The following is a 27,371-nucleotide window of genomic DNA, read 5'->3' as shown; positions in this document are numbered from 1 at the left end:
GTGCTGACGTAACAAGTGATAATGTCACATGAAGTGGGTGCATATAAAACATAAACATGTGAGGCAAACCCTACAGACTAACCCTGCACACATCGAAGCAAGCATCTGCCCTTCTATCTGCCTGGACAGGTAGAAAATCAGCGATTGCTATGATTTTTCAGATTGTTGAGTTTTGCTCTTAGAGTACAAAGTGGAGAATATGTACATTGCTATTGTGCTCACTTTTCATTAACAGGTTAATGTTTCAGATGTATTGAATGCTTGTCTAAAATGTTATATGCAAATCAGTCTCAGACCAACTTCACTATTGAACTGCAGTATCAAGGGTTACTAGGATTAGTGTTGTTTTCCATTGTGACTACATTACCATGCTGTGTGTTTCTCTTCATTAATGGAACCATGTTATTCACCTTGAGGAGTAAAACTGTGTTTCGTGAGACCTCCCGTTACATTCTTCTGTATAACCTCCTTTTTGCAGACACTGTACTGCTGGTACAGGTCAGTTAATGTACATACTGTCTGCTTGTAGAATAACAATGACTTATCCTGTCTGTGGTGTTCTCACCATGCTCGCCAATCTCACAACTGTGCAGAACTCCTTCTTTAACTCTGGCCACCAAAACCGCTGTCGGATGACAAACTAGGAATGACACTGAGGAGATATGAAACACTCACACTTTTCTGCTTTAATGAACAATAAGATAAGATAAGACAAAATAAAACTTTTTTATCCCCAGCCGTGGAAATTTGGGCATTACAGCAGCATGTGAAAGCAGTGGGAAGGAAAATACCAGCAGAGCTAGAGAACATTAGAAAAAATAAATAAATAATTAAAAAATAGACTATATATATGTACATATTATACAAGCAAAATGGAATTTAACTATATAAAAGAAAAATTAAATATGCAGAAAAAATATATATAAAAAATATGTAAAAAGTGTGTATTGCCCCAGTAGCTGTGGAAAAAAGAAAAATGTAAGCTGCCTTCAGATTAAAAATAACAATAAATAGTGTTACTACTATTGCACAGAAGAATAAAATATACAAAACAGTAAATGATATGATATGATATTAAAGGAAATATATAATATTGCACAAAATGAATGGAGATGAGCGTAATTCATCAAACAACATCAACACAGTCTTATGTTATGTGATGCTGGAGTTCAATACTCTGACAGCTGTTGGTTTGAAGGACCTGTGGTAGTGTTCCTTCTTACACACTGGATGCAGCAGTCTGTTACTAAAGGAGCTGCTAAGGGCCCCCACTGTGTCATGCAGGGGGTGGGAGGGGTTGCCCATGATCGATGTCAGCTTGGCTAACATCCTCCTCTCACCTACATCAGTGGTGTCCAGAGCGCGGCCCAGGACAGAGCCAGCTCTCCTGACCAGTTTATTAAGTCTCTTTCTGTCCCTCTCAGAGTTTCCACAGCCCCAGGAGACCACTGCGTAAAAGACTGCAGATGAACCCACAGAGTCATAGAAAGTATTCAGTAATGTCCTGCATACTCCAAAGGACCTCAGTCTTCTCAGGAGATGGAGACGACTTTGGCCCTTTCTATACAGGGCATCAGTGTTCGTTGTGCTTTCCTGCGTAAGTCAGTCACCATCTCCTTGGTCTTGCTGGCATTGATGTGCAGTTGGTTTAGTCCACACCAGTCGACAAAGTTAGCGATGACTTCCCTGTATTCCAAATCGCTCCCCTGCAACACACATCCAATGATGGCTGTATTGTTGGAGAATTTCTGGAGTTGGCAGCTGGTTGTGTTGTGTCAGAAGTTCGATGTGTAGAGGGTGAAGAGGAAAGGAGAAAGGTGCAAACCGCCTCGTCCGACCCACAGTCGGACAATACTGTGGTCTGTTGGTGAGGTAGTCGATGGTCCATGCAGCCAGGTTGATAGTCTACTCTGACACATTCCAGCTTCCCCCTCAGCAGTGATGGCTGGATCGTGTTGAAAGCACTGGAGAAGTCAAAAAACACGGTCCTCACTGTGCTACCAGTGCACTCCAGGTGGGAAAGAGAGCGATGGAGCAGGTAGATGATAGTGTCTTCCATACCAATGTCTGGTCGGTATGCGAACTGTAGGGGGTCCAGCTCGCTGCCCACCAGGTGACGAAGATGGTTAAGTATAATCCTCTCCAGTGTCTTCATCAGGTGGGAAGTTAAGGCGACAGGCCTGAAGTGGTTGGGCTCCCTGGGATGCACAGTCTTTGGCACTGGAACCACACAGGAAGTTTTCCACAGGGCAGGAACTCTCTTCAGGCTGAGGCTCAAGTTGAAGATGTGCTGCACAATCCCTGAGCCTAGGCCAGGAGCCTTCCTAATCTTCATCCTCGAGCTCCTTCCTCACCTGATCAGCTGTTATGTAGAGTCTGGGTGGGGGACAGGGGGGTGGCTCCTGTTGGGTGAGGAGGGGGGCTGGGTTCAAGTCTGTGATGTGGATTGGAGGGGGGTGAAATGGTGTGAAGACAGAGCTGCTGGTGCCCATTCCTGGTCTCCAGATTATGGGCCCCTTGTCGCTGCTGTGGCCTGAGATGGTTTTCAGGCCCCTCCAAGCCTCTCAGGCGTTCCCCTGCAGGCACTCCTCCAGCTTCCTCCTGTAGATCACCTTGCATTTCCTGATCTCTCTTTTCAGCTCCCTCTGCACCCTCTTCAACTCAGTTCTGTCCCCAGACTTAAAAACCCTTTTTTTCTCATTCAGTGGGGTTTTCAGTTCAGAGGACACCCAGGGTTTGTTATTCGGGAAACACTGTACCTTTTTGTTTGTCACAGTGTTGTCCACACAAAAGTTAATGTAGTCCGAGATGCTTGTTGCCAAACTGTCAGTGTCCTCCTCGTAAGGACTGCACGACACTTCCGAGTCGCTGGTGTCAAACAGTCTCTCAGTACCATACTGGATTCATCTGACCATGTCGTCACATATGTAATGGTTGGCCGTTGTTTACTCACCAAAGGTATGTAAGCAGGTTACAGATGAACCAGGTTGTAATCAGATCCTCCCATTGGGGGGAGGGGTGAAGAGCTGTAAGCATCCTTGGTGTTTGCATACAGTAAATCCAGTGTTTTATTGCCTCTGGTGTGCCATTTGACATACTGGATGAAGGTGGGGAGAGTTGACACTTGGGGATCTTGGAGAGGATCAGATACTTGGCCTCAGTACCCAGAGACGAGGAGGAAGGAGTGGCGGCTGTATGGTTCAAAGAGGGCACGAAAGGTTGAGTAGGAAAACAGTGGAGGTGACAGTCTGAACCCCAAGCGATTACCTCCCCAGTTGTCCAGTTCATGTGGGGATTGTGTTTGTGGAGCATTTTGGACCATTGGTGTCCCAAAATGAAGGGGTGCAAGGGGCCATGGTACAGGTGAAAGCTAGCAGTCTCTTATTGGAAGTCACCAAAGGTAAGGGTGAGGGAAGCAGTGCAGTGAGTCACCCTGGAGAAAGTCTGGTTCGGCCGATCTGCATTGGCCTCTCTAAAGCACAAGGATGGAACTCGCCTTCTGAACCTGGAGCGCCCTCTGATGGCCTCTGAGCAGGATCAAAGAGCTGTCGGCTGGAACCTTCCCATTCTCTCTCTTGCACGTAAAGTCTTTGGTCAATTTTAGAGGCAAAGCAATTAAGGCATTCAGTTCAACTGTCAGGTCTAGAGGCGCCAGATGGTCCCTGAGAGTCTCAGAAAGTCCCTTAAGGAAGGCATCAGAGAGGGGCCACATGCTCTCCGCAGCCAGAGTGCAAAACTCAATAGTTTAGTCCAAAACTCTCCTTCTCACCTGACACAGGGCAATGAGGGACCGAGAGACCTCTCAACCAGGAGTAACAAGCTAAATAAACTTTTTCCTGCCAGCCTTTACAGTACATATGTTTATGTGCATCAAATGTACAGCCTCTGCACCTTATGTATGTCCCTAACTGGTTCTCATTAAATATATACATCATTACTACTGTACAACCTATCAACATCGCAGTTTTATTAATTTCATTACAACTGTCCATCAGTCTATGTCAGTATAATGTTTATAGTTTCTTGCATTTCATTGTAATCATGAATATCGTAAGTTGTTCCTAAATTTAAACTTCTGCACAATTTCAGTCTTTGAATTATATTTGTTTTTCAGTTCAATTCAATTCCATTAATCTTTATTGTTTCTGGAGGACAATACTGGTAAGCATAAATAACATGGGAGAAACGTACTGTACAGATGGCAGCAACAGAAACACTTATCATTTTACTTACGTGATTTTCTTTTGCACATGCATTGCCAATGATGTCTTCACTGTAATTGCTGTGCATGTAACAAATAAAGCTGAAATGACATGAAAAATTAAACATGTGTTGGTGCAGCATGGACGTGGTGCATACGTGCGGTGCACGTGGATCACAGTATGGATTGCAAGGTGGTGGTGGAGAAATTACATCAGGCATGAATTATTCGTTAACAGTGCTGACATGTGATCTTATCATGTGAAGTAATGAGAGGACAGAACTCATGAACAATATATAAGGGCAGGAAAACCCTGCAGTCCACCTCTGCACACATAGAAACAAGCCAGGCCTCTGCCTTGCTAGAAAGTATGCTGAGGATTTGGGGTGTTGCATGTGAACTCAGTGGCATTCCCTGCTTGAGATGAAATGTCTTCACTGTTGTAGGAATATAAACTGGACTATATTTCTATAGCTGCTGTGTGATTATATCAAGAGTTGGATATTTTGATGTGTCTTCAAAGCTTCTCTCAGATGTCAAATGGATCTCAATCTCAGATGAACATTGCTAATGGAGAGCGGTTTCTGGAAAGAGTGATACTTTCTGCTGTGTTTACATCACCATGCTGCATGCTCGTCTTCATTAATGCGACATTGTTATTCACCTTGAGGAGTAAATCTGTGTTTCGTGAGACCTCCCGTTACATTCTTCTGTATAACCTCCTTTTTGCAGACACTGTACTGCTGGTACAGGCTCAGTTAATGTACATAATGGCTGCTTGTAAAATAACAATGTCTTATCCTGTCTGTGGTGTTCTCACCATGCTCGCCAATCTCACAACTGTGATCTCACTTCTCACACTGGTGGTGATGTGTCTGGAGAGATATGTGGCTGTGTGCTACCCACTGAGGCATGCTACCATCATCACAGTCAGAAACACAGGCCTGGCTATAACTGTGATTTGGACTGTCAGTTCACTAAGTATCCTCACTCGGGTACTGTTGCTGTTAAATTTTCCATTTGAAAACCTGCAGAGCCTGCAGATGAAACGCTCCTGTAGCAAAGACAGCATGTTGATTGATCCAATGTCTGATCTTTATGACAAATCCTTCACTTGTTTGTTGTTTGCATCAGCTGGTGTGGCAGTCATTTGCTCTTATATTGGTGTGCTGGTAGCAGCCAGGTCAGCCTCTACAGACAAAGCTTCAGCACGTAAGGCTCGTAACACACTGTTGCTGCATCTAGCACAGCTGGGCCTCAGTCTCTCCTCAACTTTACATAACCCAATAATTGTAGCTATCTTCATGGTCCTAGACAGAATGATATTTGTACGTGTCCAGATTGTACTTTACGTGTTAATTATCATTTTTCCAAGATGTCTGAGTTGTCTTATCTATGGACTCAGAGACCAGACCATCAGACCCATCCTCATATACAATCTGTGCTGCCAGAGGAGACGATCAATTTCTGTCTCAGTCATTCCAGCCAAGGCAAAAGTCAGCACATGCATCACTTCATAGACAAATATTCATTATTTTTGACAAAATGTGTTAATGTATTAGAAAATAAACACAGAATGTGTGCTGTGGCTCTTTTAAAAGTAAACTGTGTTTGACTACAAGCTATGAATGTTCTACACTGCAGTAATACTTATATGGCATAGTTGTGACTACAGGTGAGTGAGTAAAGGTTTTATGGGGCTTTTTTGTTTTATTATTCTCTTTTCTTTCTTGGGTCAACTGACTCTTTAATTCCCAGATAAACATTAGCACAGCAGATAAACAGACAAGAGGAAAGTGCTAAAGTGTCAAAGCCACAGGGCGCAACGAATATAACTGACACTCGAATTATTGTTCAAGACATATGAGCTTTAAAAACCCAAACATGTACATGGGGAAATTTAAAATGGAGGTGTTTTGGGGATGCCGTTTGATCAAGAATGGGAACAAGTGTTTTTGTTTTGTTTTCAGTGACAAAGGGAATAATCCATTGGATGGCTGATCTATTGTGTAGCATTGCGTTAGATTGTATAGGTGTAACTCATAAAGTGGACACTTCACGGAGAAGTATGTTCTCCTGCCTGCCGGCCTGCACACAGTGAGAGGCCGTTGCTATGCAACGTCGATGTTTGCTTTCAATGCCCCTGCGTAGTGAGAGCAGTGGCAGAAGAGAGTAGGCTAATCCTAAATCAATAAAATATGTTTTAATCACTATTTTGTGTCACATTATTGAATGCTTTAGTAGTAAGTCGTGTTTTAAACGCGAAGCCTTGCATCTGGCTTCTATGTCATCTGGTCGGGGTTTATTTCTCCACAGGAACCTGCTCACTAAACATAATCCCTTACATATACTGTACATAATTTTGCATTACATTTTTTTACATTCTCAAAGCCATTCTTATTTCTTTAAAATTTTATTACTGTTGGGAGCAACTGATCAGTAAAGTATTCTGCTTTTGATTCTAAACTCAGACATTGTGGTGCATAAGACAAATAAAGCTTGAATAAATATAAGAACGTAAACATGTGCTGCTGCATCATGGATATGGTGGAGTGGATCAGGGTATTGAAGGGGTGGTGATGGAGAGATTACATCACTCATAAATTATTTGTCAACAGTGCTGACATGTGATCTTATCATGTGAAGTAATGAGAGGACAGAACTCATAAACAGTATATGAGGGCAGGAAAACCCTGCAGTCCACCTCTGCACACAAAGAAACAAGCCAGGCCTCTACCTTGCTAGGAAGTATGCTGAGGATTTGGGGTTCTGCATGTGAAAGCAGTGGCATCCCCTGCTTTAAAGATGAAATGTCTTCACTGTTGTAGGAATACAAACTGGACAATATTTCTTTAGCTGCTGCTGTGTGATTATATCAAGAGTTGGATATTTTTATGTGTCTTCAAAGCTTCTCGAAAATGTCAAATGGATCTCAGTCACAGATGAACATGACTGTTGGTGTGGGGTTTCTAGAAAGAGTGATACTTTGTACTGTGTTTACATCACCATGCTGCTTGTTCCTCTTCGTTAATGCGACCATGTTATTCACCTTGAGGAGTAAATCTGTGTTTCGTGAGACCTCCCGTTACATTCTTCTGTATAACCTCCTTTTTGCAGACACTGTACTGCTGGTACAGGCTCAGTTAATGTACATAATGGCTGCTTGTAGAATAACAATGACTTATCCTGTCTGTGGTGTTCTCACCATGTTCGCCAGTCTCACAACTGTGATCTCACCTCTCACACTGGTGGTGATGTGTGTGGAGAGATATGTGGCTGTGTGCTACCCACTGAGGCATGCTACCATCATCACCATCAGAAACACAGGCCTGGCTATAACTGTGATTTGGACTGTCAGTTCACTAAGTATCCTCACTCGGGTACTGTTGCTGTTAAATTTTCCATTTGAAAACCTGCAGAGCCTGCAGATGAAACGCTCCTGTGGCAAAGAGAGCATGTTGATTGATCCAATGTCTGATCGTTTTGACAAATCCTTCTCTTCTTTGTTGTTTGCATCAGCTGGTGTGGCAGTCATTTGCTCTTATATTGGTGTGATGGTAGCAGCCAGGTCAGCCTCCACAGACAAAGCTTCAGCACATAAGGCTCGTAACACACTGCTGCTGCATCTGGCACAGCTGGGTCTCAGTCTCTCCTCAACTTTACATGACCCAATACTTTTAGCTATCTTCAAGGTCCTAGACAGAATGATATTTGTACGTGTCCAGATTGTACTTTATTTGTTAATTATCATTTTTCCAAGATGTCTGAGTTGTCTTATCTATGGAATCAGAGACCAAACCATCAGACCCATCCTCATGTACAATCTGTGCTGCCAGAAGAGAAGCTCAATTTCTGTCTCAGTCATTCCAGCCAAGGCAAAAGTCAGCACATGCATCACTTCATAGACAAATATTCATTATTTTTGACAAAATGTGCTAATGTATTAGAATTTAAACACAGAATGTATGCTGTGGCTCTTTTAAAAGTAAACTGTGTTTGACGACAAGCTATGAATGTTCTACACTACAGTAATACTTATATGGCATAGTTGTGACTACAGGTGAGTGAGTAAAGGTTTTATGGGGCTTTTTTGTTTTATTTTCCTCTTTTCTTTCTTGGGTCAACTGACTCTTTAATTCCCAGATAAACATTAGCACAGCAGATAAACAGACAAGAGGAAAGTGCTAAAGTGTCAAAGCCACAGGGCACAATGAATATAACTGACTTGAATTATTGTTCAAGACATATGAGCTTTAAAAACCCAAACATGTACATGGGGAAATTTAAAATGGAGGTGTTTTGGGGGTGGCATTTGATCAAAAACAGGAACAAGTGTTTTTGTTTTGTTTTCAGTGACAAAGGGAATAATCCATTGGATGGCTGATCTATTGTGTAGCATTGTGTTAGATTGTATAGGTGTAACTCATAAAGTGGACACTTCACGGAGAAGTATGTTCTCCTGCCTGCCGGCCTGCACACAGTGAGAGGCCGTTGCTATGCAACGTCGATGTTTGCTTTCAATGCCCCTGCGTAGTGAGAGCAGTGGCAGAAGAGAGTAGGCTAATCCTAAATCAATAAAATATGTTTTAATCACTATTTTGTGTCACATTATTGAATACTTTAGTAAGTCGTGTTCTAAATTCGAAGCTTCGTGTCTGGCTTCTATGTCATCTGGTCGGGGTTTATTTCTCCACAGGAACCTGCTCACTAAACATTATCCCTGACATGTACTGTACATAATTTTGCATATTACTTACATTTTTTTTACATTCTCGAACACATTCTTATTTCCTTTCTATTTTTATTACTGTTGGGAGCAACTGAAACAGTAAAGTATTCTGATTCTAAACTCAGACACTGTGGTGCATAAGATAAATAAAGCCATTGCTAGGATTTGGGGTTTTGCATGTGAACTCAGTGGCATCCTCTGCTTTAAAGATGAAATGTCTTCACTGTTGTCGGAATACAAACTGGACAATAATTCTTTAGCTGCTGCTGTGTGATTATATCAAGAGTTGGATGTTTTTATGTGTCTTCAAAGCTTCTCTCAGATGTCAAATGGATCTCAATTGCAGACAACATTGCTGATGGAGTGGGGTTTCTGGAAAGAGTGTTGCTTTGTGCTGTGTTTATGAACTTTCTGTCCAGTTCTGGCTGCTCCAGTGCTGGGATTGATGAACCTAGTCTGGAGGTCATCGAAGGCAGCTTCCGCCAGGGCAGACCACTGAAAGGATGATTTAGGAGGGGTGTGGCTACCTTGCTGTAGTCTTAGATGAAGCGATGGTAGAAGTTGGCTGCTTCCTGCTTCCTGGTCTCTGGGTCTTCGCCACTCTGCCATTGCCCTTATCCTGCCCAGGTCTGCCCTCACCTGCCCCTGCTGAATGATTACCGAGGAAACTGACAGACTGCATTTTAAATTCACACTTCTTCGCCTTGACAGACAGCTTGTTTTCTAGTAATCTCGGCAGCACTTGGTGGGCATGAGACACAAAATCAGGACATCATCCAGATATACAAAATCGAAACGGTTGAGGAAATCCCATAGGACATCATTCACTTAGGCCTGAAACACAACTGGTGCGTTAAAAAGACCAAAAAGCAAAACAAGGTATTCAAAATGTCCCAGTGTCACTCATCCCCCTCTCGAATATATAGAGAGAGCAGTAGGTGATAGATGTTGTGTTGATCGAGCTTGGAAAAAACAGTGTGTCCCTGTAATGGCTCAAAAACAGAGTTAATCAAGGTCCTGCTTGGGATACTTGTTCTTCACAGTGATGTTGTTTAAGCCACGTCAGTCAAAACAAGAACATAGTGTCTTCTCTTTCTTACCCACAGAGAAGAAACCAGCACCAAGTGGGGAAGAGGAAGGGCGGATAATGCCAGCAGCCAAACTCCCATGAATGTGTCTCTCCATTGCCTCTCATTTGGGGTGAGATGAACTAATCTGCTAGAGGGTAAGGGTGCACCTGGAAGAGGGTCTATAGCACAGTCTCATAGCCAGTGCGGGGGTAGGGGGAGCACTATGTCCTTGTGGAAAGCCTCTTGAAGCCCATAATATTCAGGAGCATGGAAGTGAGATTGACCAGTGGGAGAGCCGGTGGTTCGACTGCGCCCCCTTAGGCAATTGCAGACCACAGACAGGTAGTGTGAGAGCAGGGGCCACAGCTAGGTACTCTCTCAGCAGCCCAGTTAATGACGGGATTCTGCAATGTTAAAGGATAACTTTCGTTTTTTACAACCTGGACTTTATTTGTAGCATTAATTATGACCGTTTAGAAACCCAGACAACTTTGGTGGCATTTGGAGTCGTTTTGAAGAAATTTGCCCCAGAGGAGTGGCGCGCGTATATCCGTATAATGCGAGTTATCGGGGCATCCGTGCGTAGCCTCCATAAACACATAATCTGCGGCGAAACTCGTTCATATTCCAATATTTTGTTAAGATATGCTGGTGCTATTCCCCCCTGAGCCCGTGGTGGCATGTTATCAACATCCAGTGTCTCTAGACAACTACTTCTGACGTGGATGGCGTCATTTTTTAAACAAAGTCATCGTCCACCACCTCGGAGTCGGAAAAATATTCATCCATTTTGTGAAAAATAACAGTCGCAAACTACAGCTAAACTAGCCGTGTTGTGGCTGGCTGCTCGCAGTGCGCGGCGCTTGAAAATGACGTCATCCACGTCAGAAGTAGTTGTCTAGAGACACTGGATGTTGATAACATGCCACCACGGGCTCAGAGGGGAATAGCACCAGCATATCATAACAAAATATTGGAATATGAACGAGTTTTGCCGCAGATTATGCGTTTATAAAGGCTACGCACGGGTGCCCCAATTACTCGCATTATACGGATATACGCGCCGCTCCTCTGGGGCTAATTTCTTCAAAACGACTCCAAATGCCACCAAAGATGTCGGGTTGTCTAAATGGTCGTAATTAATGCTACAAATAAAGTCCAGGTTGTAAAAAACAAAAGTTATCCTTTAACTCAGAGACCCAGAACAATGGGTGAGCTTGGGGAACTGATCACATTAAATGTTTAAAACAGTCAAAAGCAAAACACTCACAAAGTGATGACAACATATATAATTGACAATACATTCTTCATAATTACTCCAAGTTGTGAAAGTACTGTTGCATCATGGATATGTTGATGTGGACCAGTGTACTGATGAGGTGGTGAGAGATTACATCACCTATTAATAAATTAACAGTGCTGCCATGTGATGACAGAGCTCATGAACAATATGAGATGGTAGTCAAACCCTGCAGTCCACCTCTGCTCGTATCTCTCTGCCCTCTGTCCTGACAGAAAGGATGTGGAAGATTTGGGGTTTTGCATGTGAACTCAGTGACATGCTCTGCTCTAAGAATGAAATGTCTTCACTGTTGTAGGAATACAAACTGCACAAGATTTCTTTAGCTTTTGCTGTCTGATTACTTTTCAGAATATAATATTTTTGTTTTACAATCTGTGCTGCCAGAAGAGACGCTCAATTTCTGTCTCAGTTGTTCCAGCCAAGGCAAAAATCAAAAATCAAAAAACAATGGCCCCGGTTCATGGCCATCACCACCTTTTCTACTGTCTGTCTCCAACCACCATCATCTACTCCACTGAGCAAGAGCAAGTAGGCTGAGTACAGGCCTGTGGTGGGAGACTTGGTCGCATGGTGTGAGCAAAACCACCTGCAAGTCAACGTGGCTAAGACGAGGGAGCTGGTTGCAGACCTGAGGAGGGCCAAGGCACCGGTGACTCATGTTTAAATCCAGGGAGTCAGTGTGGAAATTGTAGAGGACTACAAGTACCTGAGAGTGTACACAGACAACAAACTCCACTGGGCTAAGAACGCTGAACCCCTCGACAAGAAGGGCCAGAGTTGTCTCTACTTCCTAAGAAGGCTGAGGTCCTTCATCACCTGGCGGACAAGGCTAAAGATGTTTTATGAGTCTGTGGTGGCCAGTGCTCTCCTCTTTACTGTTGTGTGCTGGGGCAGCAGGTTGAGCGTTGCAAATGCCAATAGACTCAACAAATTGATTTGCAAGACCAGTGACATTGTAGGGGTGGAGCTGGACTCACCAGCTGACTGTGTCAGAGAGGACAATGGTGTCCAAGTTATGTATCATTCTGGACAGTGTTTCCCACCCACTCCATCACCTGCTGGACAAGCAAAGGAGTACATTCAGTGAGAGACACATCCCCCCGCCAAGATGCTCCTGTCAGGCCGATACTGGAATGAGGACTCAGATGCAGAGTTCAGCAGAATTCACAGATTTATTAAACAGTGTTCAGAGATCTATTCGTAGAGTGTAACCAAAAAGGCTATGAAATTACTCAAGGTAATTCTAACAAGGTCTATCATGAACAAAATAATGAAGTATGTCCGCTAGGAGGATAAAGAAGTAACACTATGAATGTATAAAGAGAAAAAAAACAGAAAACTCTGCCGAAGGAGGAACAAACAAAACGGCTATGAATAATCTAAAGACTAAACTAACGAAACCACAGAACAAAAGATCACTCCTAAAACACGGAGGCAAAAACACTACTATGAACTATAAATGAAACAAAAGAACAATCTAACAAAGGACTGAAAATCGGCTTAACTAGCGAGAAGAACAAACAAAACTAGACTATAGAAATTACAACGAAAAACACTCACGAAGAGGATCAAAAGACACATAGGCAATAACTCTGTGGCTGTGGACAAGGGAAGCACGGGTGAATCGACCAAGGGACAAAGACACACTGGCACAAGACAAGGAAGACACCGACAATTTAACACGTGAAGGGTAATCAGGAACAGGTGGAGACAACAGGTGATCAGGGCGGACGCACAGGTGACACATGAGGAAGGGCAAGTGCTGTGAAACAAGAGGAAAGTTAGACCTTCAAAATAAAACTGGAAATGACAAGACAACAAACCCAGGACGAGACAAACCTTACCACGGTGTGACAGCTCCACAGAAACGCCACAGGAAGAGATTCCTGCCTGACATTTTAACTCCCCCCTCAGCATGTCAGTGACTCTGAATAAGTAGATTGCCCGCTTGGACATACTGGATTTACTTCACTCATTTCACCCGTCAGTAGCTGCTTTCTACCCTACCTTATAAATCTAATAATCTCATCAGCATGTGAAATAATTCAACTGGATTGTGCTATAACTCAATGTAGATTAGTTATTCCGATGGCCCCGGATCATCAGGATGTTGTCTGTGGAAGTCTTTAATGAGTTCAGGATCCATGATGTTGCTAGTCGGACCCCGGGATCTCTCCTCCGGGTCATAACCCTCCCAGTCAACCAAGTACTGGAATCCCGGGCCCTGACGACGTGCTGCCATGACTCTCTTTACTGTATATATTGGTCCTCCATCAACAATCCAGGGGGGAGGCGGGGGTCTGGAGGCTGGGACCAAAGAGCTCTCCTTTGCGGCTAACGCGGAAAGTTGGATGGACCTCTCATGGACCTAAGAGTCTGCGTCTCACAGCCACAGGATTAATGACCTTGGATTTTGGGAATGGACCAGTAAATCTGGGAGCCAACTTATGCGACTCAACCTGGAGAGGTAGATCCTAGCTGGGCAACCAAACTTTCTGGCCGCACTGTTCAGTCTCTCGGTCTGTCAAGACAAGCTGACTGTGGCCCCTGGAAGACTGCAGAAGGCCCTCTACAACTGGGCCACAAAGTGCGGCCCCTGGTCAGACAAAACATTTCTGGGAAACCCATGGATACGAAAAACATGACGAAATATCACTTCTGCCGTTTCTTGGCAGAGGGAGGCTTAAGTAAGGGAATTAAATTAGCAATTTTAGAGAATCTGTCAACAACAGAGAGGATCGTAGTGCTACCTTGAGTCTGGTGAAAATAGTCTCAACAAGGCATCGGGCTTAACATTTTTAGATCCAGGACGATATAACAAATTCCAAATTCAGGGCAAATTCCTCTGTGATTGCACTAGAAGATATTTTTCCTCTGTGATCGCACGATGTGTGTTCTAAAGAGCTTCTGTAACAGTAAATTTCTCCATTGTGAGATTAAAAAAGTCTTAAAGTTTAGATTTAAAAGGAGTAAAGAAAAGAGCCCACCTAGCCTGTCTGGGGTTCAGTCTTTTGGCAGTTTGAAGATATTCCAGATTCTTATGATCCGTTCTCCATTCCTTCAAGGCAACTTTCATGGCCAACAGTTCCCAATCACTGACACTGTAGTTTCTCTCTGCAGGAGATAATTTTTTGGAGAGAAAGGCACATGGGTAAATCAGTGTCTTGTCCTTCTTCCCCACAAAGAACCCAGCTACTGTCAGGGATAAAGAGAGAGAGTAGAAAAACAGTGGAGGTGGCAGTCCAGACCACAAGAGATGACCTCTCTAGTTGTCCAGTTCATGTGGGGACTGTGTTTGCAGAGCACCGAGGGGGTGCAAGGGGCCATGGTAAAGCTAATACTCTCGGAATGGGAGTCAGCAAAGGAAAGGGTGAGGGAAACAGTGCAGTGACTCACCCGGCCGACCATCCAGAGCACTAGCGTTGAGGGGCTGAGCAAGAGGTCGGGAGGACAGATTGAGTTATTTGCTAGTCCGTAGTCCATTAAATTAGCATCAGCCCTAGGATCAACGAGGGCTGGATGGCTGAGGGAGGAAGAGGAAGAAGTGAGTAGAACAGAGGTTAACTGGCGAACAGGGCTCGAGTGCGCCAAGGTAGGACTCACCAGCATTCTCTGTCTGCCTGCTGCTCCCTCGCTCTTCACAGAGCAGTTGGCCAGGAAGTGTCCTGACTGGCCATAATAAATACAGCATCCATTGTCCATGCTACGCTGCTACTCCTCTGGAGAAAGTCTGGTTTGACCGATCTGAATGGGTTCTTCTGAAGCACTAGCATGGAACTCTAAGGGAACACAGGAGATTGGGAGCCGGACGACCTCTGAGCAGGATCGAAGAGCTGTCGGCTGGATCTTCCCCATTTTCTCTCTTGCTCGTACAGTCTTTTGTCAATCTTGGAGGCTGGGACAATTAAGGCCTCCAGTTTGACTGGCAGGTCCAGGGGTGCCAAATGGTCCTTGAGAGTCTCAGAAAGTCCATTAAAGGAGGCATCACAGAGGGCGACCTGGTTCCACCTGCTCTCTGCAGCCAGAGTGCGAAACTCAATAGCATAGTCCAAAACTCTCCTGACGCATAGTGGCAAGAGATCAAGAGACCTCTCTGCCTGGGGCAACAGTCTGAAAAACCTGGAGAAGAGTCTCACGGAACAAGGGCAGTGAATCACAGATGGCCGACCTCCAGTTCCATTTAGCCGTTGCTCAGGCCTCAGCTCGACCAGACATGTGAGAAATGATGTACGCTACCTTGGCTTGGTTGGAGGGGAAGGAAGCTGCTTGAAACTCACACTGGGCGAGGAATGGACGGCAGAGAATCGCTCCGGAATAGAAAGCTGGATTTGTGGGTTTGATGTGGAGGCTGCTGGGGGTAGGGAATCTGCAGGTGAACTCGCTGGTAGCGGAAAGGCCCTGTTGTTTCTGCATCTGGTCTACCAGGAAACTCATGTGTGAACCAAACGCAGACATCAGGCTCTCCTGACGGTCTGCCATTTCTCTCAACTACTGGCGGAGAACATTCAGCTGCTCCTCCTGATGATGGATCTTTTACCCCTGTGACTGGAGTGCGACACGGAGCGGAGCTGAATCAGCAGACTGCATTTTGTGGCCAGATAATACTGTCAAGGCTCACACAGGAAGTGGACTCACCAAGCAGTCTCGACACAAATGTGAAGCTCAGAGGGTTTACTGTCTCTTCAGACAACAACAGTACATCCAATAAACAAAGGTATCCACAGTCAAAGGCAGAGAGAATAGTCAAAATCCAAAAGGGGTCATACACAATCACGAGAAAACACTGGATAACAACTCACAGGATGAAACAGGAAGCGAATCAAAACATACAAAATTGACAGATCATGACAATTTATATATTGCATGATTCTACTACTCCTATTATTATTATAATTATTATAATAATTATTATTATTATTATTATTATTATTATTACTACTACTACTATAATTATTATATAAAACTAGTATAGTAGTCTGGTATTCTGTTAGTCTTATTATTTTTATTCTTCTTATTTGATGTAGAATGTTGATAACTGATATGTATTGTTGCATATTACTCAGTTTGCATAGTCACATTTACATATTTCATATTGATTACTATTTATGGTAGATTTATATTGCTGTATGCTGTACATAACAACATTGTGCATATTACTTACATTTTTTAACATTCTCCAAGATATTCTTGTTTCCTTTCCATTTTTATTACTGTTGGGAGCAACTGATCAGTTAAGTGTTCTGATTTTGATTCTAAACTCAGACATTGCGGTACATGAGACAAATAAAGCTTTAATAATTGTTAAAACATAAACATGTACTGGTGCATCATGGATATGGTGTAGTGGATCAGGGTATTGAAGGGGTGGTGGTGGAGAGATTACATCAAGTCATGAATTATTTGTTAACAGTGCTGACATGTGATCTTATCATGTGAAGTAATGAGAGGACAGAACTCATGAACAATATATGAGGGCAGGAAAACCCTGCAGTCCACCTCTGCACACATAGAAACAAGCCAGGCCTCTACCTTGCTAGAAAGTATGCTGAGGATTTGGGGTTCTGCATGTGAAAGCAGTGGCATCCCCTGCTTTAAAGATGAAATGTCTTCACTGTTGTAGGAATACAAACTGGACAATATTTCTTTAGCTGCTGCTGTGTGGTTATATCAAGAGTTGGATATTTTTATGTGTCTTCAAAGCTTCTCGAAAATGTCAAATGGATCTCAGTCGCAGATGAACATGACTGTTGGTGTGGGGTTTCTGGAAAGAGTGATACTTTGTACTGTGTTTACATTACCATGCTGCATGCTCGTCTTCATTAATGCGACATTGTTATTCACCTTGAGGAGGAAAACTGTGTTTCGTGAGACCTCCCGTTACATTCTTCTGTATAACCTCCTTTTTGCAGACACTGTACTGCTGGTACAGGGTCAGTTAATGTACATAATGGCTACTTGTAGAATAACAATGTCTTATCCTGTCTGTGGTGTTCTCACCATGCTCGCAAATCTCACAACTGTGATCTCCCCTCTCACACTGGTGGTGATGTGTCTGGAGAGATATGTGGCTGTGTGCTACCCACTGAGGCACGCTACCATCATCACAGTCAGAAACACAGGCCTGGCTATAACTGTGATTTGGACTGTCAGTTCACTAAGTATCCTCACTCGGGTACTGTTGCTGTTAAATTTTCCATTTGAAGACCTGCAGAGCCTGCAGATGAAACGCTTCTGTGGCAAAGAGAGCATGTTGATTGATCCAATGTCTGATCTTTATGACAGATCCTTCACTTCTTTGTTGTTTGCATCAGCTGGTGTGGCAGTCATTTGCTCTTACATTGGTGTGATGGTAGCAGCCAGGTCAGCCTCCACAGACAAAGCTTCAGCACATAAGGCTCGTAACACACTGCTGCTGCATCTGGCACAGCTGGGCCTCAGTCTGTCATCAACTAAATACAACCCAATACTTGTAGCTATCTTCAAGGTCCTAGACAGGATTATATTTGCACGTGTCCAGATTGTACTTTATTTGTTAATAATAATTTTTCCAAGATGTCTGAGTTGTCTTATCTATGGAATCAGAGACCAGACCATCAGACCCATCCTCATGTACAATCTGTGCTGCCAGAGGACACGCTCAATTTCTGTCTCAGTCATTCCAGCCAAGGCAAAAATCAGCACATGCATCACTTCATGGACAAATATTATTTTGAACAAAATGTGTTAATGTATTCAGAATTTAAACACAGAATGTGTGTTGTGGCTCTTTTAAAAGTAAACTGTGTTTGTCTACAAGCTCTTAATGCTCTACACTACAGTAATACTATACTACAACTGGCATAGTTGTGACCACAGGTGATTGAGTAAAGGTTTTATGGGGCTTTTTTGTTTTATTTTTCTCTTTTCTTTCTTGGGTCAACTGACTCTTGATCCAATGTTTGGACCATGAAGTGTTTTCAGTGACAAAGGGAATAGTCCATTGGATGGCTGATCTATTGTATAGCATTGCATTAGATTGTATAGGTGTAACTCATAAAGTGGACACTTCACAAAGAAAAGATAGTAACAACATTTGAATAGAATACCCAAATGAACTCTTACTCTAAATGTTAAATGCAGAGAATAATAATTTCCCAGTCTTGGGATCAATGAAGTAAATAAACTTAAACTTAAAACGTTTGTACCTTCTGGAAACTTGCAGTGTCACTGCTTGAATATGAGCAACACTGCAGACCCTAAGGTTAAAATGCAAAATGTGTGTGTTACATAAGTACTCTCTAAGACATGGTTGAAATGACATCATTTGAATGTTGTATTTTTAGATCTGGCTAATGCGTTTGGGTCAGGACCACATAGGCTTATTTGGAGTTCCTTTCACTACTTTAAAGTGCCGGAGATAGTTGTTAACTTGGTGAAAGCATATTTCCAAGACATCAGACTGTGTGCAAGTATCGAAGAGTTCACAACAGGCTGGCAAAGATTGGAGGTTGGTATTATGGCAGGATGTACAGTTTCCCCGCTAGCTTTCACAATGGCTATGGAGGTAATAATTAGGGCTTCCAACTGGTGCTTGCAGTTTGGCTTGTATCCTAGGTTAATGTGGCCAATGTCAGTATATGAAGTCCCATTATCTGTAGCAGAGAGAATGGAAAGGCTAGTTAGCTCTTATATTAGAAAATGGTTGGGTGCTCCCAGGTGCTTAAGCAATGTAGCTTCATATGGGAAAGGAATGCTTCAGCTGCCAGTATCCAGTCTAACAGAGGAGTTTAAATGCACTAAGGTTAGGACAGAACTTTTGTTATCTGGGAGTAAGGACATGTTAGTGAGCAATGTGGTTCCGAACCCTTCTGGGGGGAGGAAATGGAACCCAAGGGCAGCAGTGCAGGAGGCAGAGGCAGCTTTTAGGCATGCAGAAATAGTAGGAAATGTTCAATTTGGCCGGGGAGGCTTGGGGCTTGGCCCAGGCAAACCAGTGTGGAACAAAGCAGGTCTAAAGGAGAAAAGAAAGCTTGTAGTGGAACAGGTGCGTAGGCAGGAGGAGTTGTTAAGGGGGGCAAAAGCAGTTGGTCAGGCCAAACAGGGACAATGGTTGAATTGGGAAGGTGTTGAGAAGAGGAAACTTAGTTGGAAGGACCTGTGGAATATGGAGGACATGCATGCCTAATCCGGCAGGAGAAGAGGTTAAAGTCTGAACAAGACACCTCTCCTCTGCCCTGCTTTCCCCGCCCCATCTTCTCGCTCTCCCAATAGGAAGAGATCCAGGAAGAGGAAGTTTAGATAAGGAGGGGGTGTGGCCAGCTAGAGTCTCTCTTTGGACCCATGCGGACTGTTCAGGTGAGTTTGCATTGTAAGATACAGAGTTGGCTTGTTTTGTTCTTTTTTAGTTGTTTTCCTGTTTTGTTTGCTTCTTGAAGGAAATGTTAGAAGAGGCTGTTAATTCTAGTCTGTGGTTTAGGCCTCCACCTTCAGCACCCTCTAAACTTTCTACCCCCTACCCAAACAAGGGCTTGTATCCAATCCCTACTTTCATCTTTGACCCTACCTCTTTTCTTTCTACCCCCTACCCGAACCAGGGTTTGTATTCCCACCCCGCTTTTATTGGTGCAGTTGGTGAGAGGCAGGGGTAGATGATGGTAGTGTGGCAATTGGCAGTTACATGTGGCGTCTAGGCCTGTGCTAGCATTGTAGCAGCAAACAATAGCTAAAGCGGTGGTAGTATGATAGTATCTTAGCAGTTAGTATTGGCATCTAGCAATTAACATTAACAGTATAGGTGAATCTAGCTTTATTGTCTTCTTCTGTTCCTCTTAGCAGGTAGCAGGTAGCATTTAGCATTAGCATTAGCTAAATGGTAGCATCAGAACTGTATTGTCTTCTTCTGTTCTTCTTAGCAGTTAGCAGTAGCAGTAGCTAAATGGTAGCATCGGTGCTGGCCACTACCTGGAGCATCTTCTGAACAGGCCTGGGTCAGTTGAACGTGGCAGTGCTGTTTGGATTGTGTAGGAGCAGTGTGAACTGGCACTAGGGGGGGTGACTCTGGGACGCCAGAGTTCACCGCCTTGCCTCCTGGAGGTGTAGTGGGACTAAGTAGGCGAAACACTGTTGAAGGGAGGTATCCACCTGATGTACCTGATGACCCCCAGAGACGTGTTAGGAATCACTGCTCTTTGGCATGTATAGAGGCAGATTAGGGCTCCAAGGTTCTTCACTGAGAATGAATCCTCTTTTTGAGCACAAGTATCTTGTGTTTAAATTAACTAAGTGCGAAAAACACCAGAAGATTAAGATGAAAAATGTGTGTGTGCTATATATTTAAAAATGTCCATATACAAACATGAATGTCTGCAATTACAAACTGTTGAAATCTCCTTTTAAGACACCATCTACTATTCATTTGCTGGAGACAAAGGAAGGAGCACAAGTTAAAGGACAATCTTATCTGACAGTTGTTATTACACTTTACCCACCAAAAACAAGCAATCAGACAACCGGATGGATTGTAAAGAAGACAACAGTTTATCAAGATTGTCTCAAAGACTTAGAGGCCTGCGCCTATACCCATATAACCAATGTGTCACAGTATATGCGCACACTTGTCGCAGAGAAAGTACTGTTTCTGATATTGATAATAAGGTGATTAAACTGGAAATCAACATAAAATCAACCACTGTAGGAACTGAAGACAATGATCATCCACTATAACTATCTAGCAGAGAGCAGAGTAGGAGAGAAAACAGCTCTCCATGCACCCAGAAGCATGAGGGAGAGTGCACAGTTAAAGCTTCCCAAATAACAATCATTCTGACAAAACACAGAGTCTACTCTGTTGCCAGCTACATCTCTCTCAGGTCTGGGATATCCCGTCACTTCTCCAAATTTGACATGATTATGCTAAATAACTGTAAAGAAATATGTTCTCCGGCCTGCACACAGTGAGAGGCCGTTGCTATGCAACGTACATGTTTGTTTTCAATGCCCCTGCGTAGTGAGAGCAGTGGCAGAAGAGAGTAGGCTAATCCTAAATCAATAAAATATGTTTTAATCACCAATTTGGTGTCACATTATTGAATACTTTAGTAGTAAGTCGTGTTTTAAACGCGAAGCCTTGCATCTGGCTTCTATGTCATCTGGTCGGGGTTTATTTCTCCACAGGAACCTGCTCACTAAACATAATCCCTTACATATACTGTACATAATTTTGCATTACATTTTTTTACATTCTCAAAGCCATTCTTATTTCTTTAAAATTTTATTACTGTTGGGAGCAACTGATCAGTAAAGTATTCTGCTTTTGATTCTAAACTCAGACATTGTGGTGCATAAGACAAATAAAGCTTGAATAAATATAAAAACGTAAACATGTGCTGCTGCATCATGGATATGGTGGAGTGGATCAGGGTATTGAAGGGGTGGTGATGGAGAGATTACATCACTCATAAATTATTTGTCAGCAGTGGTGACATGTGATCTTATCATGTGAAGTAATGAGAGGACAGAACTCGTGAACAGTATATGAGGGCAGGAAAACCCTGCAGTCCACCTCTGCACACATAGAAACAAGCCAGGCCTCTACCTTGCTAGAAAGTATGCTGAGGATTTGGGGTTCTGCATGTGAAAGCAGTGGCATCCCCTGCTTTAAAGATGAAATGTCTTCACTGTTGTAGGAATACAAACTGGACAATATTTCTTTAGCTGCTGCTGTGTGATTATATCAAGAGTTGGATATTTTTATGTGTCTTCAAAGCTTCTCGAAAATGTCAAATGGATCTCAGTCACAGATGAACATGACTGTTGGTGTGGGGTTTCTGGAAAGAGTGATACTTTGTACTGTGTTTACATCACCATGCTGCTTGTTCCTCTTCGTTAATGCGACCATGTTATTCACCTTGAGGAGTAAATCTGTGTTTCGTGAGACCTCCCGTTACATTCTTCTGTATAACCTCCTTTTTGCAGACACTGTACTGCTGGTACAGGCTCAGTTAATGTACATAATGGCTGCTTGTAGAATAACAATGACTTATCCTGTCTGTGGTGTTCTCACCATGTTCGCCAGTCTCACAACTGTGATCTCACCTCTCACACTGGTGGTGATGTGTGTGGAGAGATATGTGGCTGTGTGCTACCCACTGAGGCATGCTACCATCATCACCATCAGAAACACAGGCCTGGCTATAACTGTGATTTGGACTGTCAGTTCACTAAGTATCCTCACTCGGGTACTGTTGCTGTTAAATTTTCCATTTAAAAACCTGCAGAGCCTGCAGATGAAACGCTCCTGTGGCAAAGAGAGCATGTTGATTGATCCAATGTCTGATCTTTATGACAGATCCTTCACTTCTTTGTTGTTTGCATCAGCTGGTGTGGCAGTCATTTGCTCTTATATTGGTGTGATGGTAGCAGCCAGGTCAGCCTCCACAGACAAAGCTTCAGCACGTAAGGCTCGTAACACACTGCTGCTGCATCTGGCACAGCTGGGCCTCAGTCTCTCCTCAACTTTACATAACCCAATACTTTTAGCTATCTTCAAGGTCCTAGACAGAATGATATTTGTCCGTGTCCAGATTGTACTTTACATGTTAATTATCATTTTTCCAAGATGTCTGAGTTGTCTTATCTATGGAATCAGAGACCAGACCATCAGACCCATCCTCATATACAATCTGTGCTGCCAGAAGAGAAGCTCAATTTCTGTCTCAGTCATTCCAGCCAAGGCAAAAGTCAGCACATGCATCACTTCATTGACAAATATTCATTATTTTTGACAAAATGTGTTAATGTATTAGAATTTAAACGCAGAATGTGTGCTGTGGCTCTTTTAAAAGTAAACTGTGTTTGACGACAAGCTATGAATGTTCTACACTGCAGTAATACTTATATGGCATAGTTGTGACTACAGGTGAGTGAGTAAAGGTCTTATGGGGCTTCTTTTCTTTCTTGGGTCAACTGACTCTTTAATTCCCAGATAAACATTAGCACAGCAGATAAACAGACAAGAGGAAAGTGCTAAAGTGTCAAAGCCACAGGGCGCAACGAATATAACTGACTTGAATTATTGTTCAAGACATATGAGCTTTAAAAACCCAAACATGTACATGGGGAAATTTAAAATGGAGGTGTTTTGGGGGTGGCATTTGATCAAAAACGGGAACAAGTGTTTTTGTTTTGTTTTCAGTGAAGGGAATAATCCATTGGATGGCTGATCTATTGTGTAGCATTGCGTTAGATTGTATAGGTGTAACTCATAAAGTGGACACTTCACGGAGAAGTATGTTCTCCTGCCTGCCGGCCTGCACACAGTGAGAGGCCGTTGCTATGCAACGTCGATGTTTGCTTTCAATGCCCCTGCGTAGTGAGAGCAGTGGCAGAAGAGAGTAGGCTAATCCTAAATCAATAAAATATGTTTTAATCACTATTTTGTGTCACATTATTGAATACTTTAGTAAGTCGTGTTCTAAATTCGAAGCTTCGTGTCTGGCTTCTATGTCATCTGGTCGGGGTTTATTTCTCCACAGGAACCTGCTCACTAAACATTATCCCTGACATGTACTGTACAAAATTTTGCATATTACTTACATTTTTTTTACATTCTCGAACACATTCTTATTTCCTTTCTATTTTTATTACTGTTGGGAGCAACTGATCAGTAAAGTATTCTGATTCTAAACTCAGACACTGTGGTGCATAAGATAAATAAAGCCATTGCTAGGATTTGGGGTTTTGCATGTGAACTCAGTGGCATCCTCTGCTTTAAAGATGAAATGTCTTCACTGTTGTCGGAATACAAACTGGACAATAATTCTTTAGCTGCTGCTGTGTGATTATATCAAGAGTTGGATGTTTTTATGTGTCTTCAAAGCTTCTCTCAGATGTCAAATGGATCTCAATTGCAGACAACATTGCTGATGGAGTGGGGTTTCTGGAAAGAGTGTTGCTTTGTGCTGTGCTTATGAACTTTCTGTCCAGTACTGGCTGCTCCAGTGCTGGGATTGATGAACCTAGTCTGGAGGTCATCGAAGGCAGCTTCCGCCAGGGCAGACCACTGAAAGGATGATTTAGGAGGGGTGTGGCTACCTTGCTGTAGTCTTAGATGAAGCGATGGTAGAAGTTGGCTGCTTCCTGCTTCCTGGTCTCTGGGTCTTCGCCACTCTGCCATTGCCCTTATCCTGCCCAGGTCTGCCCTCACCTGCCCCTGCTGAATGATTACCGAGGAAACTGACAGACTGCATTTTAAATTCACACTTCTTCGCCTTGACAGACAGCTTGTTTTCTAGTAATCTCGGCAGCACTTGGTGGGCATGAGACACAAAATCAGGACATCATCCAGATATACAAAATCGAAACGGTTGAGGAAATCCCATAGGACATCATTCACTTAGGCCTGAAACACAACTGGTGCGTTAAAAAGACCAAAAAGCAAAACAAGGTATTCAAAATGTCCCAGTGTCACTCATCCCCCTCTCGAATATATAGAGAGAGCAGTAGGTGATAGATGTTGTGTTGATCGAGCTTGGAAAAAACAGTGTGTCCCTGTAATGGCTCAAAAACAGAGTTAATCAAGGTCCTGCTTGGGATACTTGTTCTTCACAGTGATGTTGTTTAAGCCACGTCAGTCAAAACAAGAACATAGTGTCTTCTCTTTCTTACCCACAGAGAAGAAACCAGCACCAAGTGGGGAAGAGGAAGGGCGGATAATGCCAGCAGCCAAACTCCCATGAATGTGTCTCTCCATTGCCTCTCATTTGGGGTGAGATGAACTAATCTGCTAGAGGGTAAGGGTGCACCTGGAAGAGGGTCTATAGCACAGTCTCATAGCCAGTGCGGGGGTAGGGGGAGCGCTATGTCCTTGTGGAAAGCCTCTTGAAGCCCATAATATTCAGGAGCATGGAAGTGAGATTGACCAGTGGGAGAGCCGGTGGTTCGACTGCGCCCCCTTAGGCAATTGCAGACCACAGACAGGTAGTGTGAGAGCAGGGGCCACAGCTAGGTACTCTCTCAGCTGCCCAGTTAATGACGGGATTCTGCAATGTTAAAGGATAACTTTCGTTTTTTACAACCTGGACTTTATTTGTAGCATTAATTATGACCGTTTAGAAACCCAGACAACTTTGGTGGCATTTGGAGTCGTTTTGAAGAAATTTGCCCCAGAGGAGTGGCGCGCGTATATCCGTATAATGCGAGTTATCGGGGCATCCGTGCGTAGCCTCCATAAACACATAATCTGCGGCGAAACTCGTTCATATTCCAATATTTTGTTAAGATATGCTGGTGCTATTCCCCCCTGAGCCCGTGGTGGCATGTTATCAACATCCAGTGTCTCTAGACAACTACTTCTGACGTGGATGGCGTCATTTTTTAAACAAAGTCATCGTCCACCACCTCAGAGTCGGAAAAATATTCATCCATTTTGTGAAAAATAACAGTCGCAAACTACAGCTAAACTAGCCGTGTTGTGGCTGGCTGCTCGCAGTGCGCGGCGCTTGAAAATGACGTCATCCACGTCAGAAGTAGTTGTCTAGAGACACTGGATGTTGATAACATGCCACCACGGGCTCAGAGGGGAATAGCACCAGCATATCATAACAAAATATTGGAATATGAACGAGTTTTGCCGCAGATTATGCGTTTATAAAGGCTACGCACGGGTGCCCCAATTACTCGCATTATACGGATATACGCGCCGCTCCTCTGGGGCTAATTTCTTCAAAACGACTCCAAATGCCACCAAAGTTGTCGGGTTGTCTAAATGGTCGTAATTAATGCTACAAATAAAGTCCAGGTTGTAAAAAACGAAAGTTATCCTTTAACTCAGAGACCCAGAACAATGGGTGAGCTTGGGGAACTGATCACATTAAATGTTTAAAACAGTCAAAAGCAAAACACTCACAAAGTGATGACAACATATATAATTGACAATACATTCTTCATAATTACTCCAAGTTGTGAAAGTACTGTTGCATCATGGATATGTTGATGTGGACCAGTGTACTGATGAGGTGGTGAGAGATTACATCACCTATTAATAAATTAACAGTGCTGCCATGTGATGACAGAGCTCATGAACAATATGAGATGGTAGTCAAACCCTGCAGTCCACCTCTGCTCGTATCTCTCTGCCCTCTGTCCTGACAGAAAGGATGTGGAAGATTTGGGGTTTTGCATGTGAACTCAGTGACATGCTCTGCTCTAAGAATGAAATGTCTTCACTGTTGTAGGAATACAAACTGCACAAGATTTCTTTAGCTTTTGCTGTCTGATTACTTTTCAGAATATAATATTTTTGTTTTACAATCTGTGCTGCCAGAAGAGACGCTCAATTTCTGTCTCAGTTGTTCCAGCCAAGGCAAAAATCAAAAATCAAAAAACAATGGCCCCGGTTCATGGCCATCACCACCTTTTCTACTGTCTGTCTCCAACCACCATCATCTACTCCACTGAGCAAGAGCAAGTAGGCTGAGTACAGGCCTGTGGTGGGAGACTTGGTCGCATGGTGTGAGCAAAACCACCTGCAAGTCAACGTGGCTAAGACGAGGGAGCTGGTTGCAGACCTGAGGAGGGCCAAGGCACCGGTGACTCATGTTTAAATCCAGGGAGTCAGTGTGGAAATTGTAGAGGACTACAAGTACCTGAGAGTGTACACAGACAACAAACTCCACTGGGCTAAGAACGCTGAACCCCTCGACAAGAAGGGCCAGAGTTGTCTCTACTTCCTAAGAAGGCTGAGGTCCTTCATCACCTGGCGGACAAGGCTAAAGATGTTTTATGAGTCTGTGGTGGCCAGTGCTCTCCTCTTTACTGTTGTGTGCTGGGGCAGCAGGTTGAGCGTTGCAAATGCCAATAGACTCAACAAATTGATTTGCAAGACCAGTGACGTTGTAGGGGTGGAGCTGGACTCACCAGCTGACTGTGTCAGAGAAGACAATGGTGTCCAAGTTATGTATCATTCTGGACAGTGTTTCCCACCCACTCCATCACCTGCTGGACAAGCAAAGGAGTACATTCAGTGAGAGACACATCCCCCCCCCAAGATGCTCCTGTCAGGCCGATACTGGAATGAGGACTCAGATGCAG

General features: G+C 43.4%; 1 protein-coding gene and 3 pseudogenes across 1 annotated transcript; all 4 read left to right on the top strand.

Moving 5' to 3' along the window:
• The first annotated feature begins 270 nt into the window (after positions 1-270).
• On the top strand, positions 271-5,584 carry LOC121616795 (annotated as a pseudogene).
• A 1,535-nt stretch (positions 5,585-7,119) lies between these two features.
• LOC121617632 lies at positions 7,120-7,969 on the top strand (annotated as a pseudogene).
• Positions 7,970-17,013: 9,044 nt separating this feature from the next.
• LOC121617630 (odorant receptor 131-2-like) lies at positions 17,014-18,030 on the top strand. Its single transcript, XM_041952828.1, has one exon. The coding sequence runs from the start codon at positions 17,014-17,016 to the stop codon at positions 18,028-18,030; it is 1,017 nt and encodes a 338-aa protein (XP_041808762.1).
• Positions 18,031-22,057: 4,027 nt separating this feature from the next.
• On the top strand, positions 22,058-22,907 carry LOC121617629 (annotated as a pseudogene).
• The last annotated feature ends 4,464 nt before the right edge of the window (positions 22,908-27,371 follow it).

Source organism: Chelmon rostratus, chromosome 14, assembly GCF_017976325.1.
Source record: "Chelmon rostratus isolate fCheRos1 chromosome 14, fCheRos1.pri, whole genome shotgun sequence".
Classification (NCBI taxonomy): domain Eukaryota; kingdom Metazoa; phylum Chordata; class Actinopteri; order Chaetodontiformes; family Chaetodontidae; genus Chelmon; species Chelmon rostratus.
The sequence above is the reverse complement of the archived record's forward strand: the minus strand, read 5'-3'. Positions and strand labels throughout refer to the sequence as shown.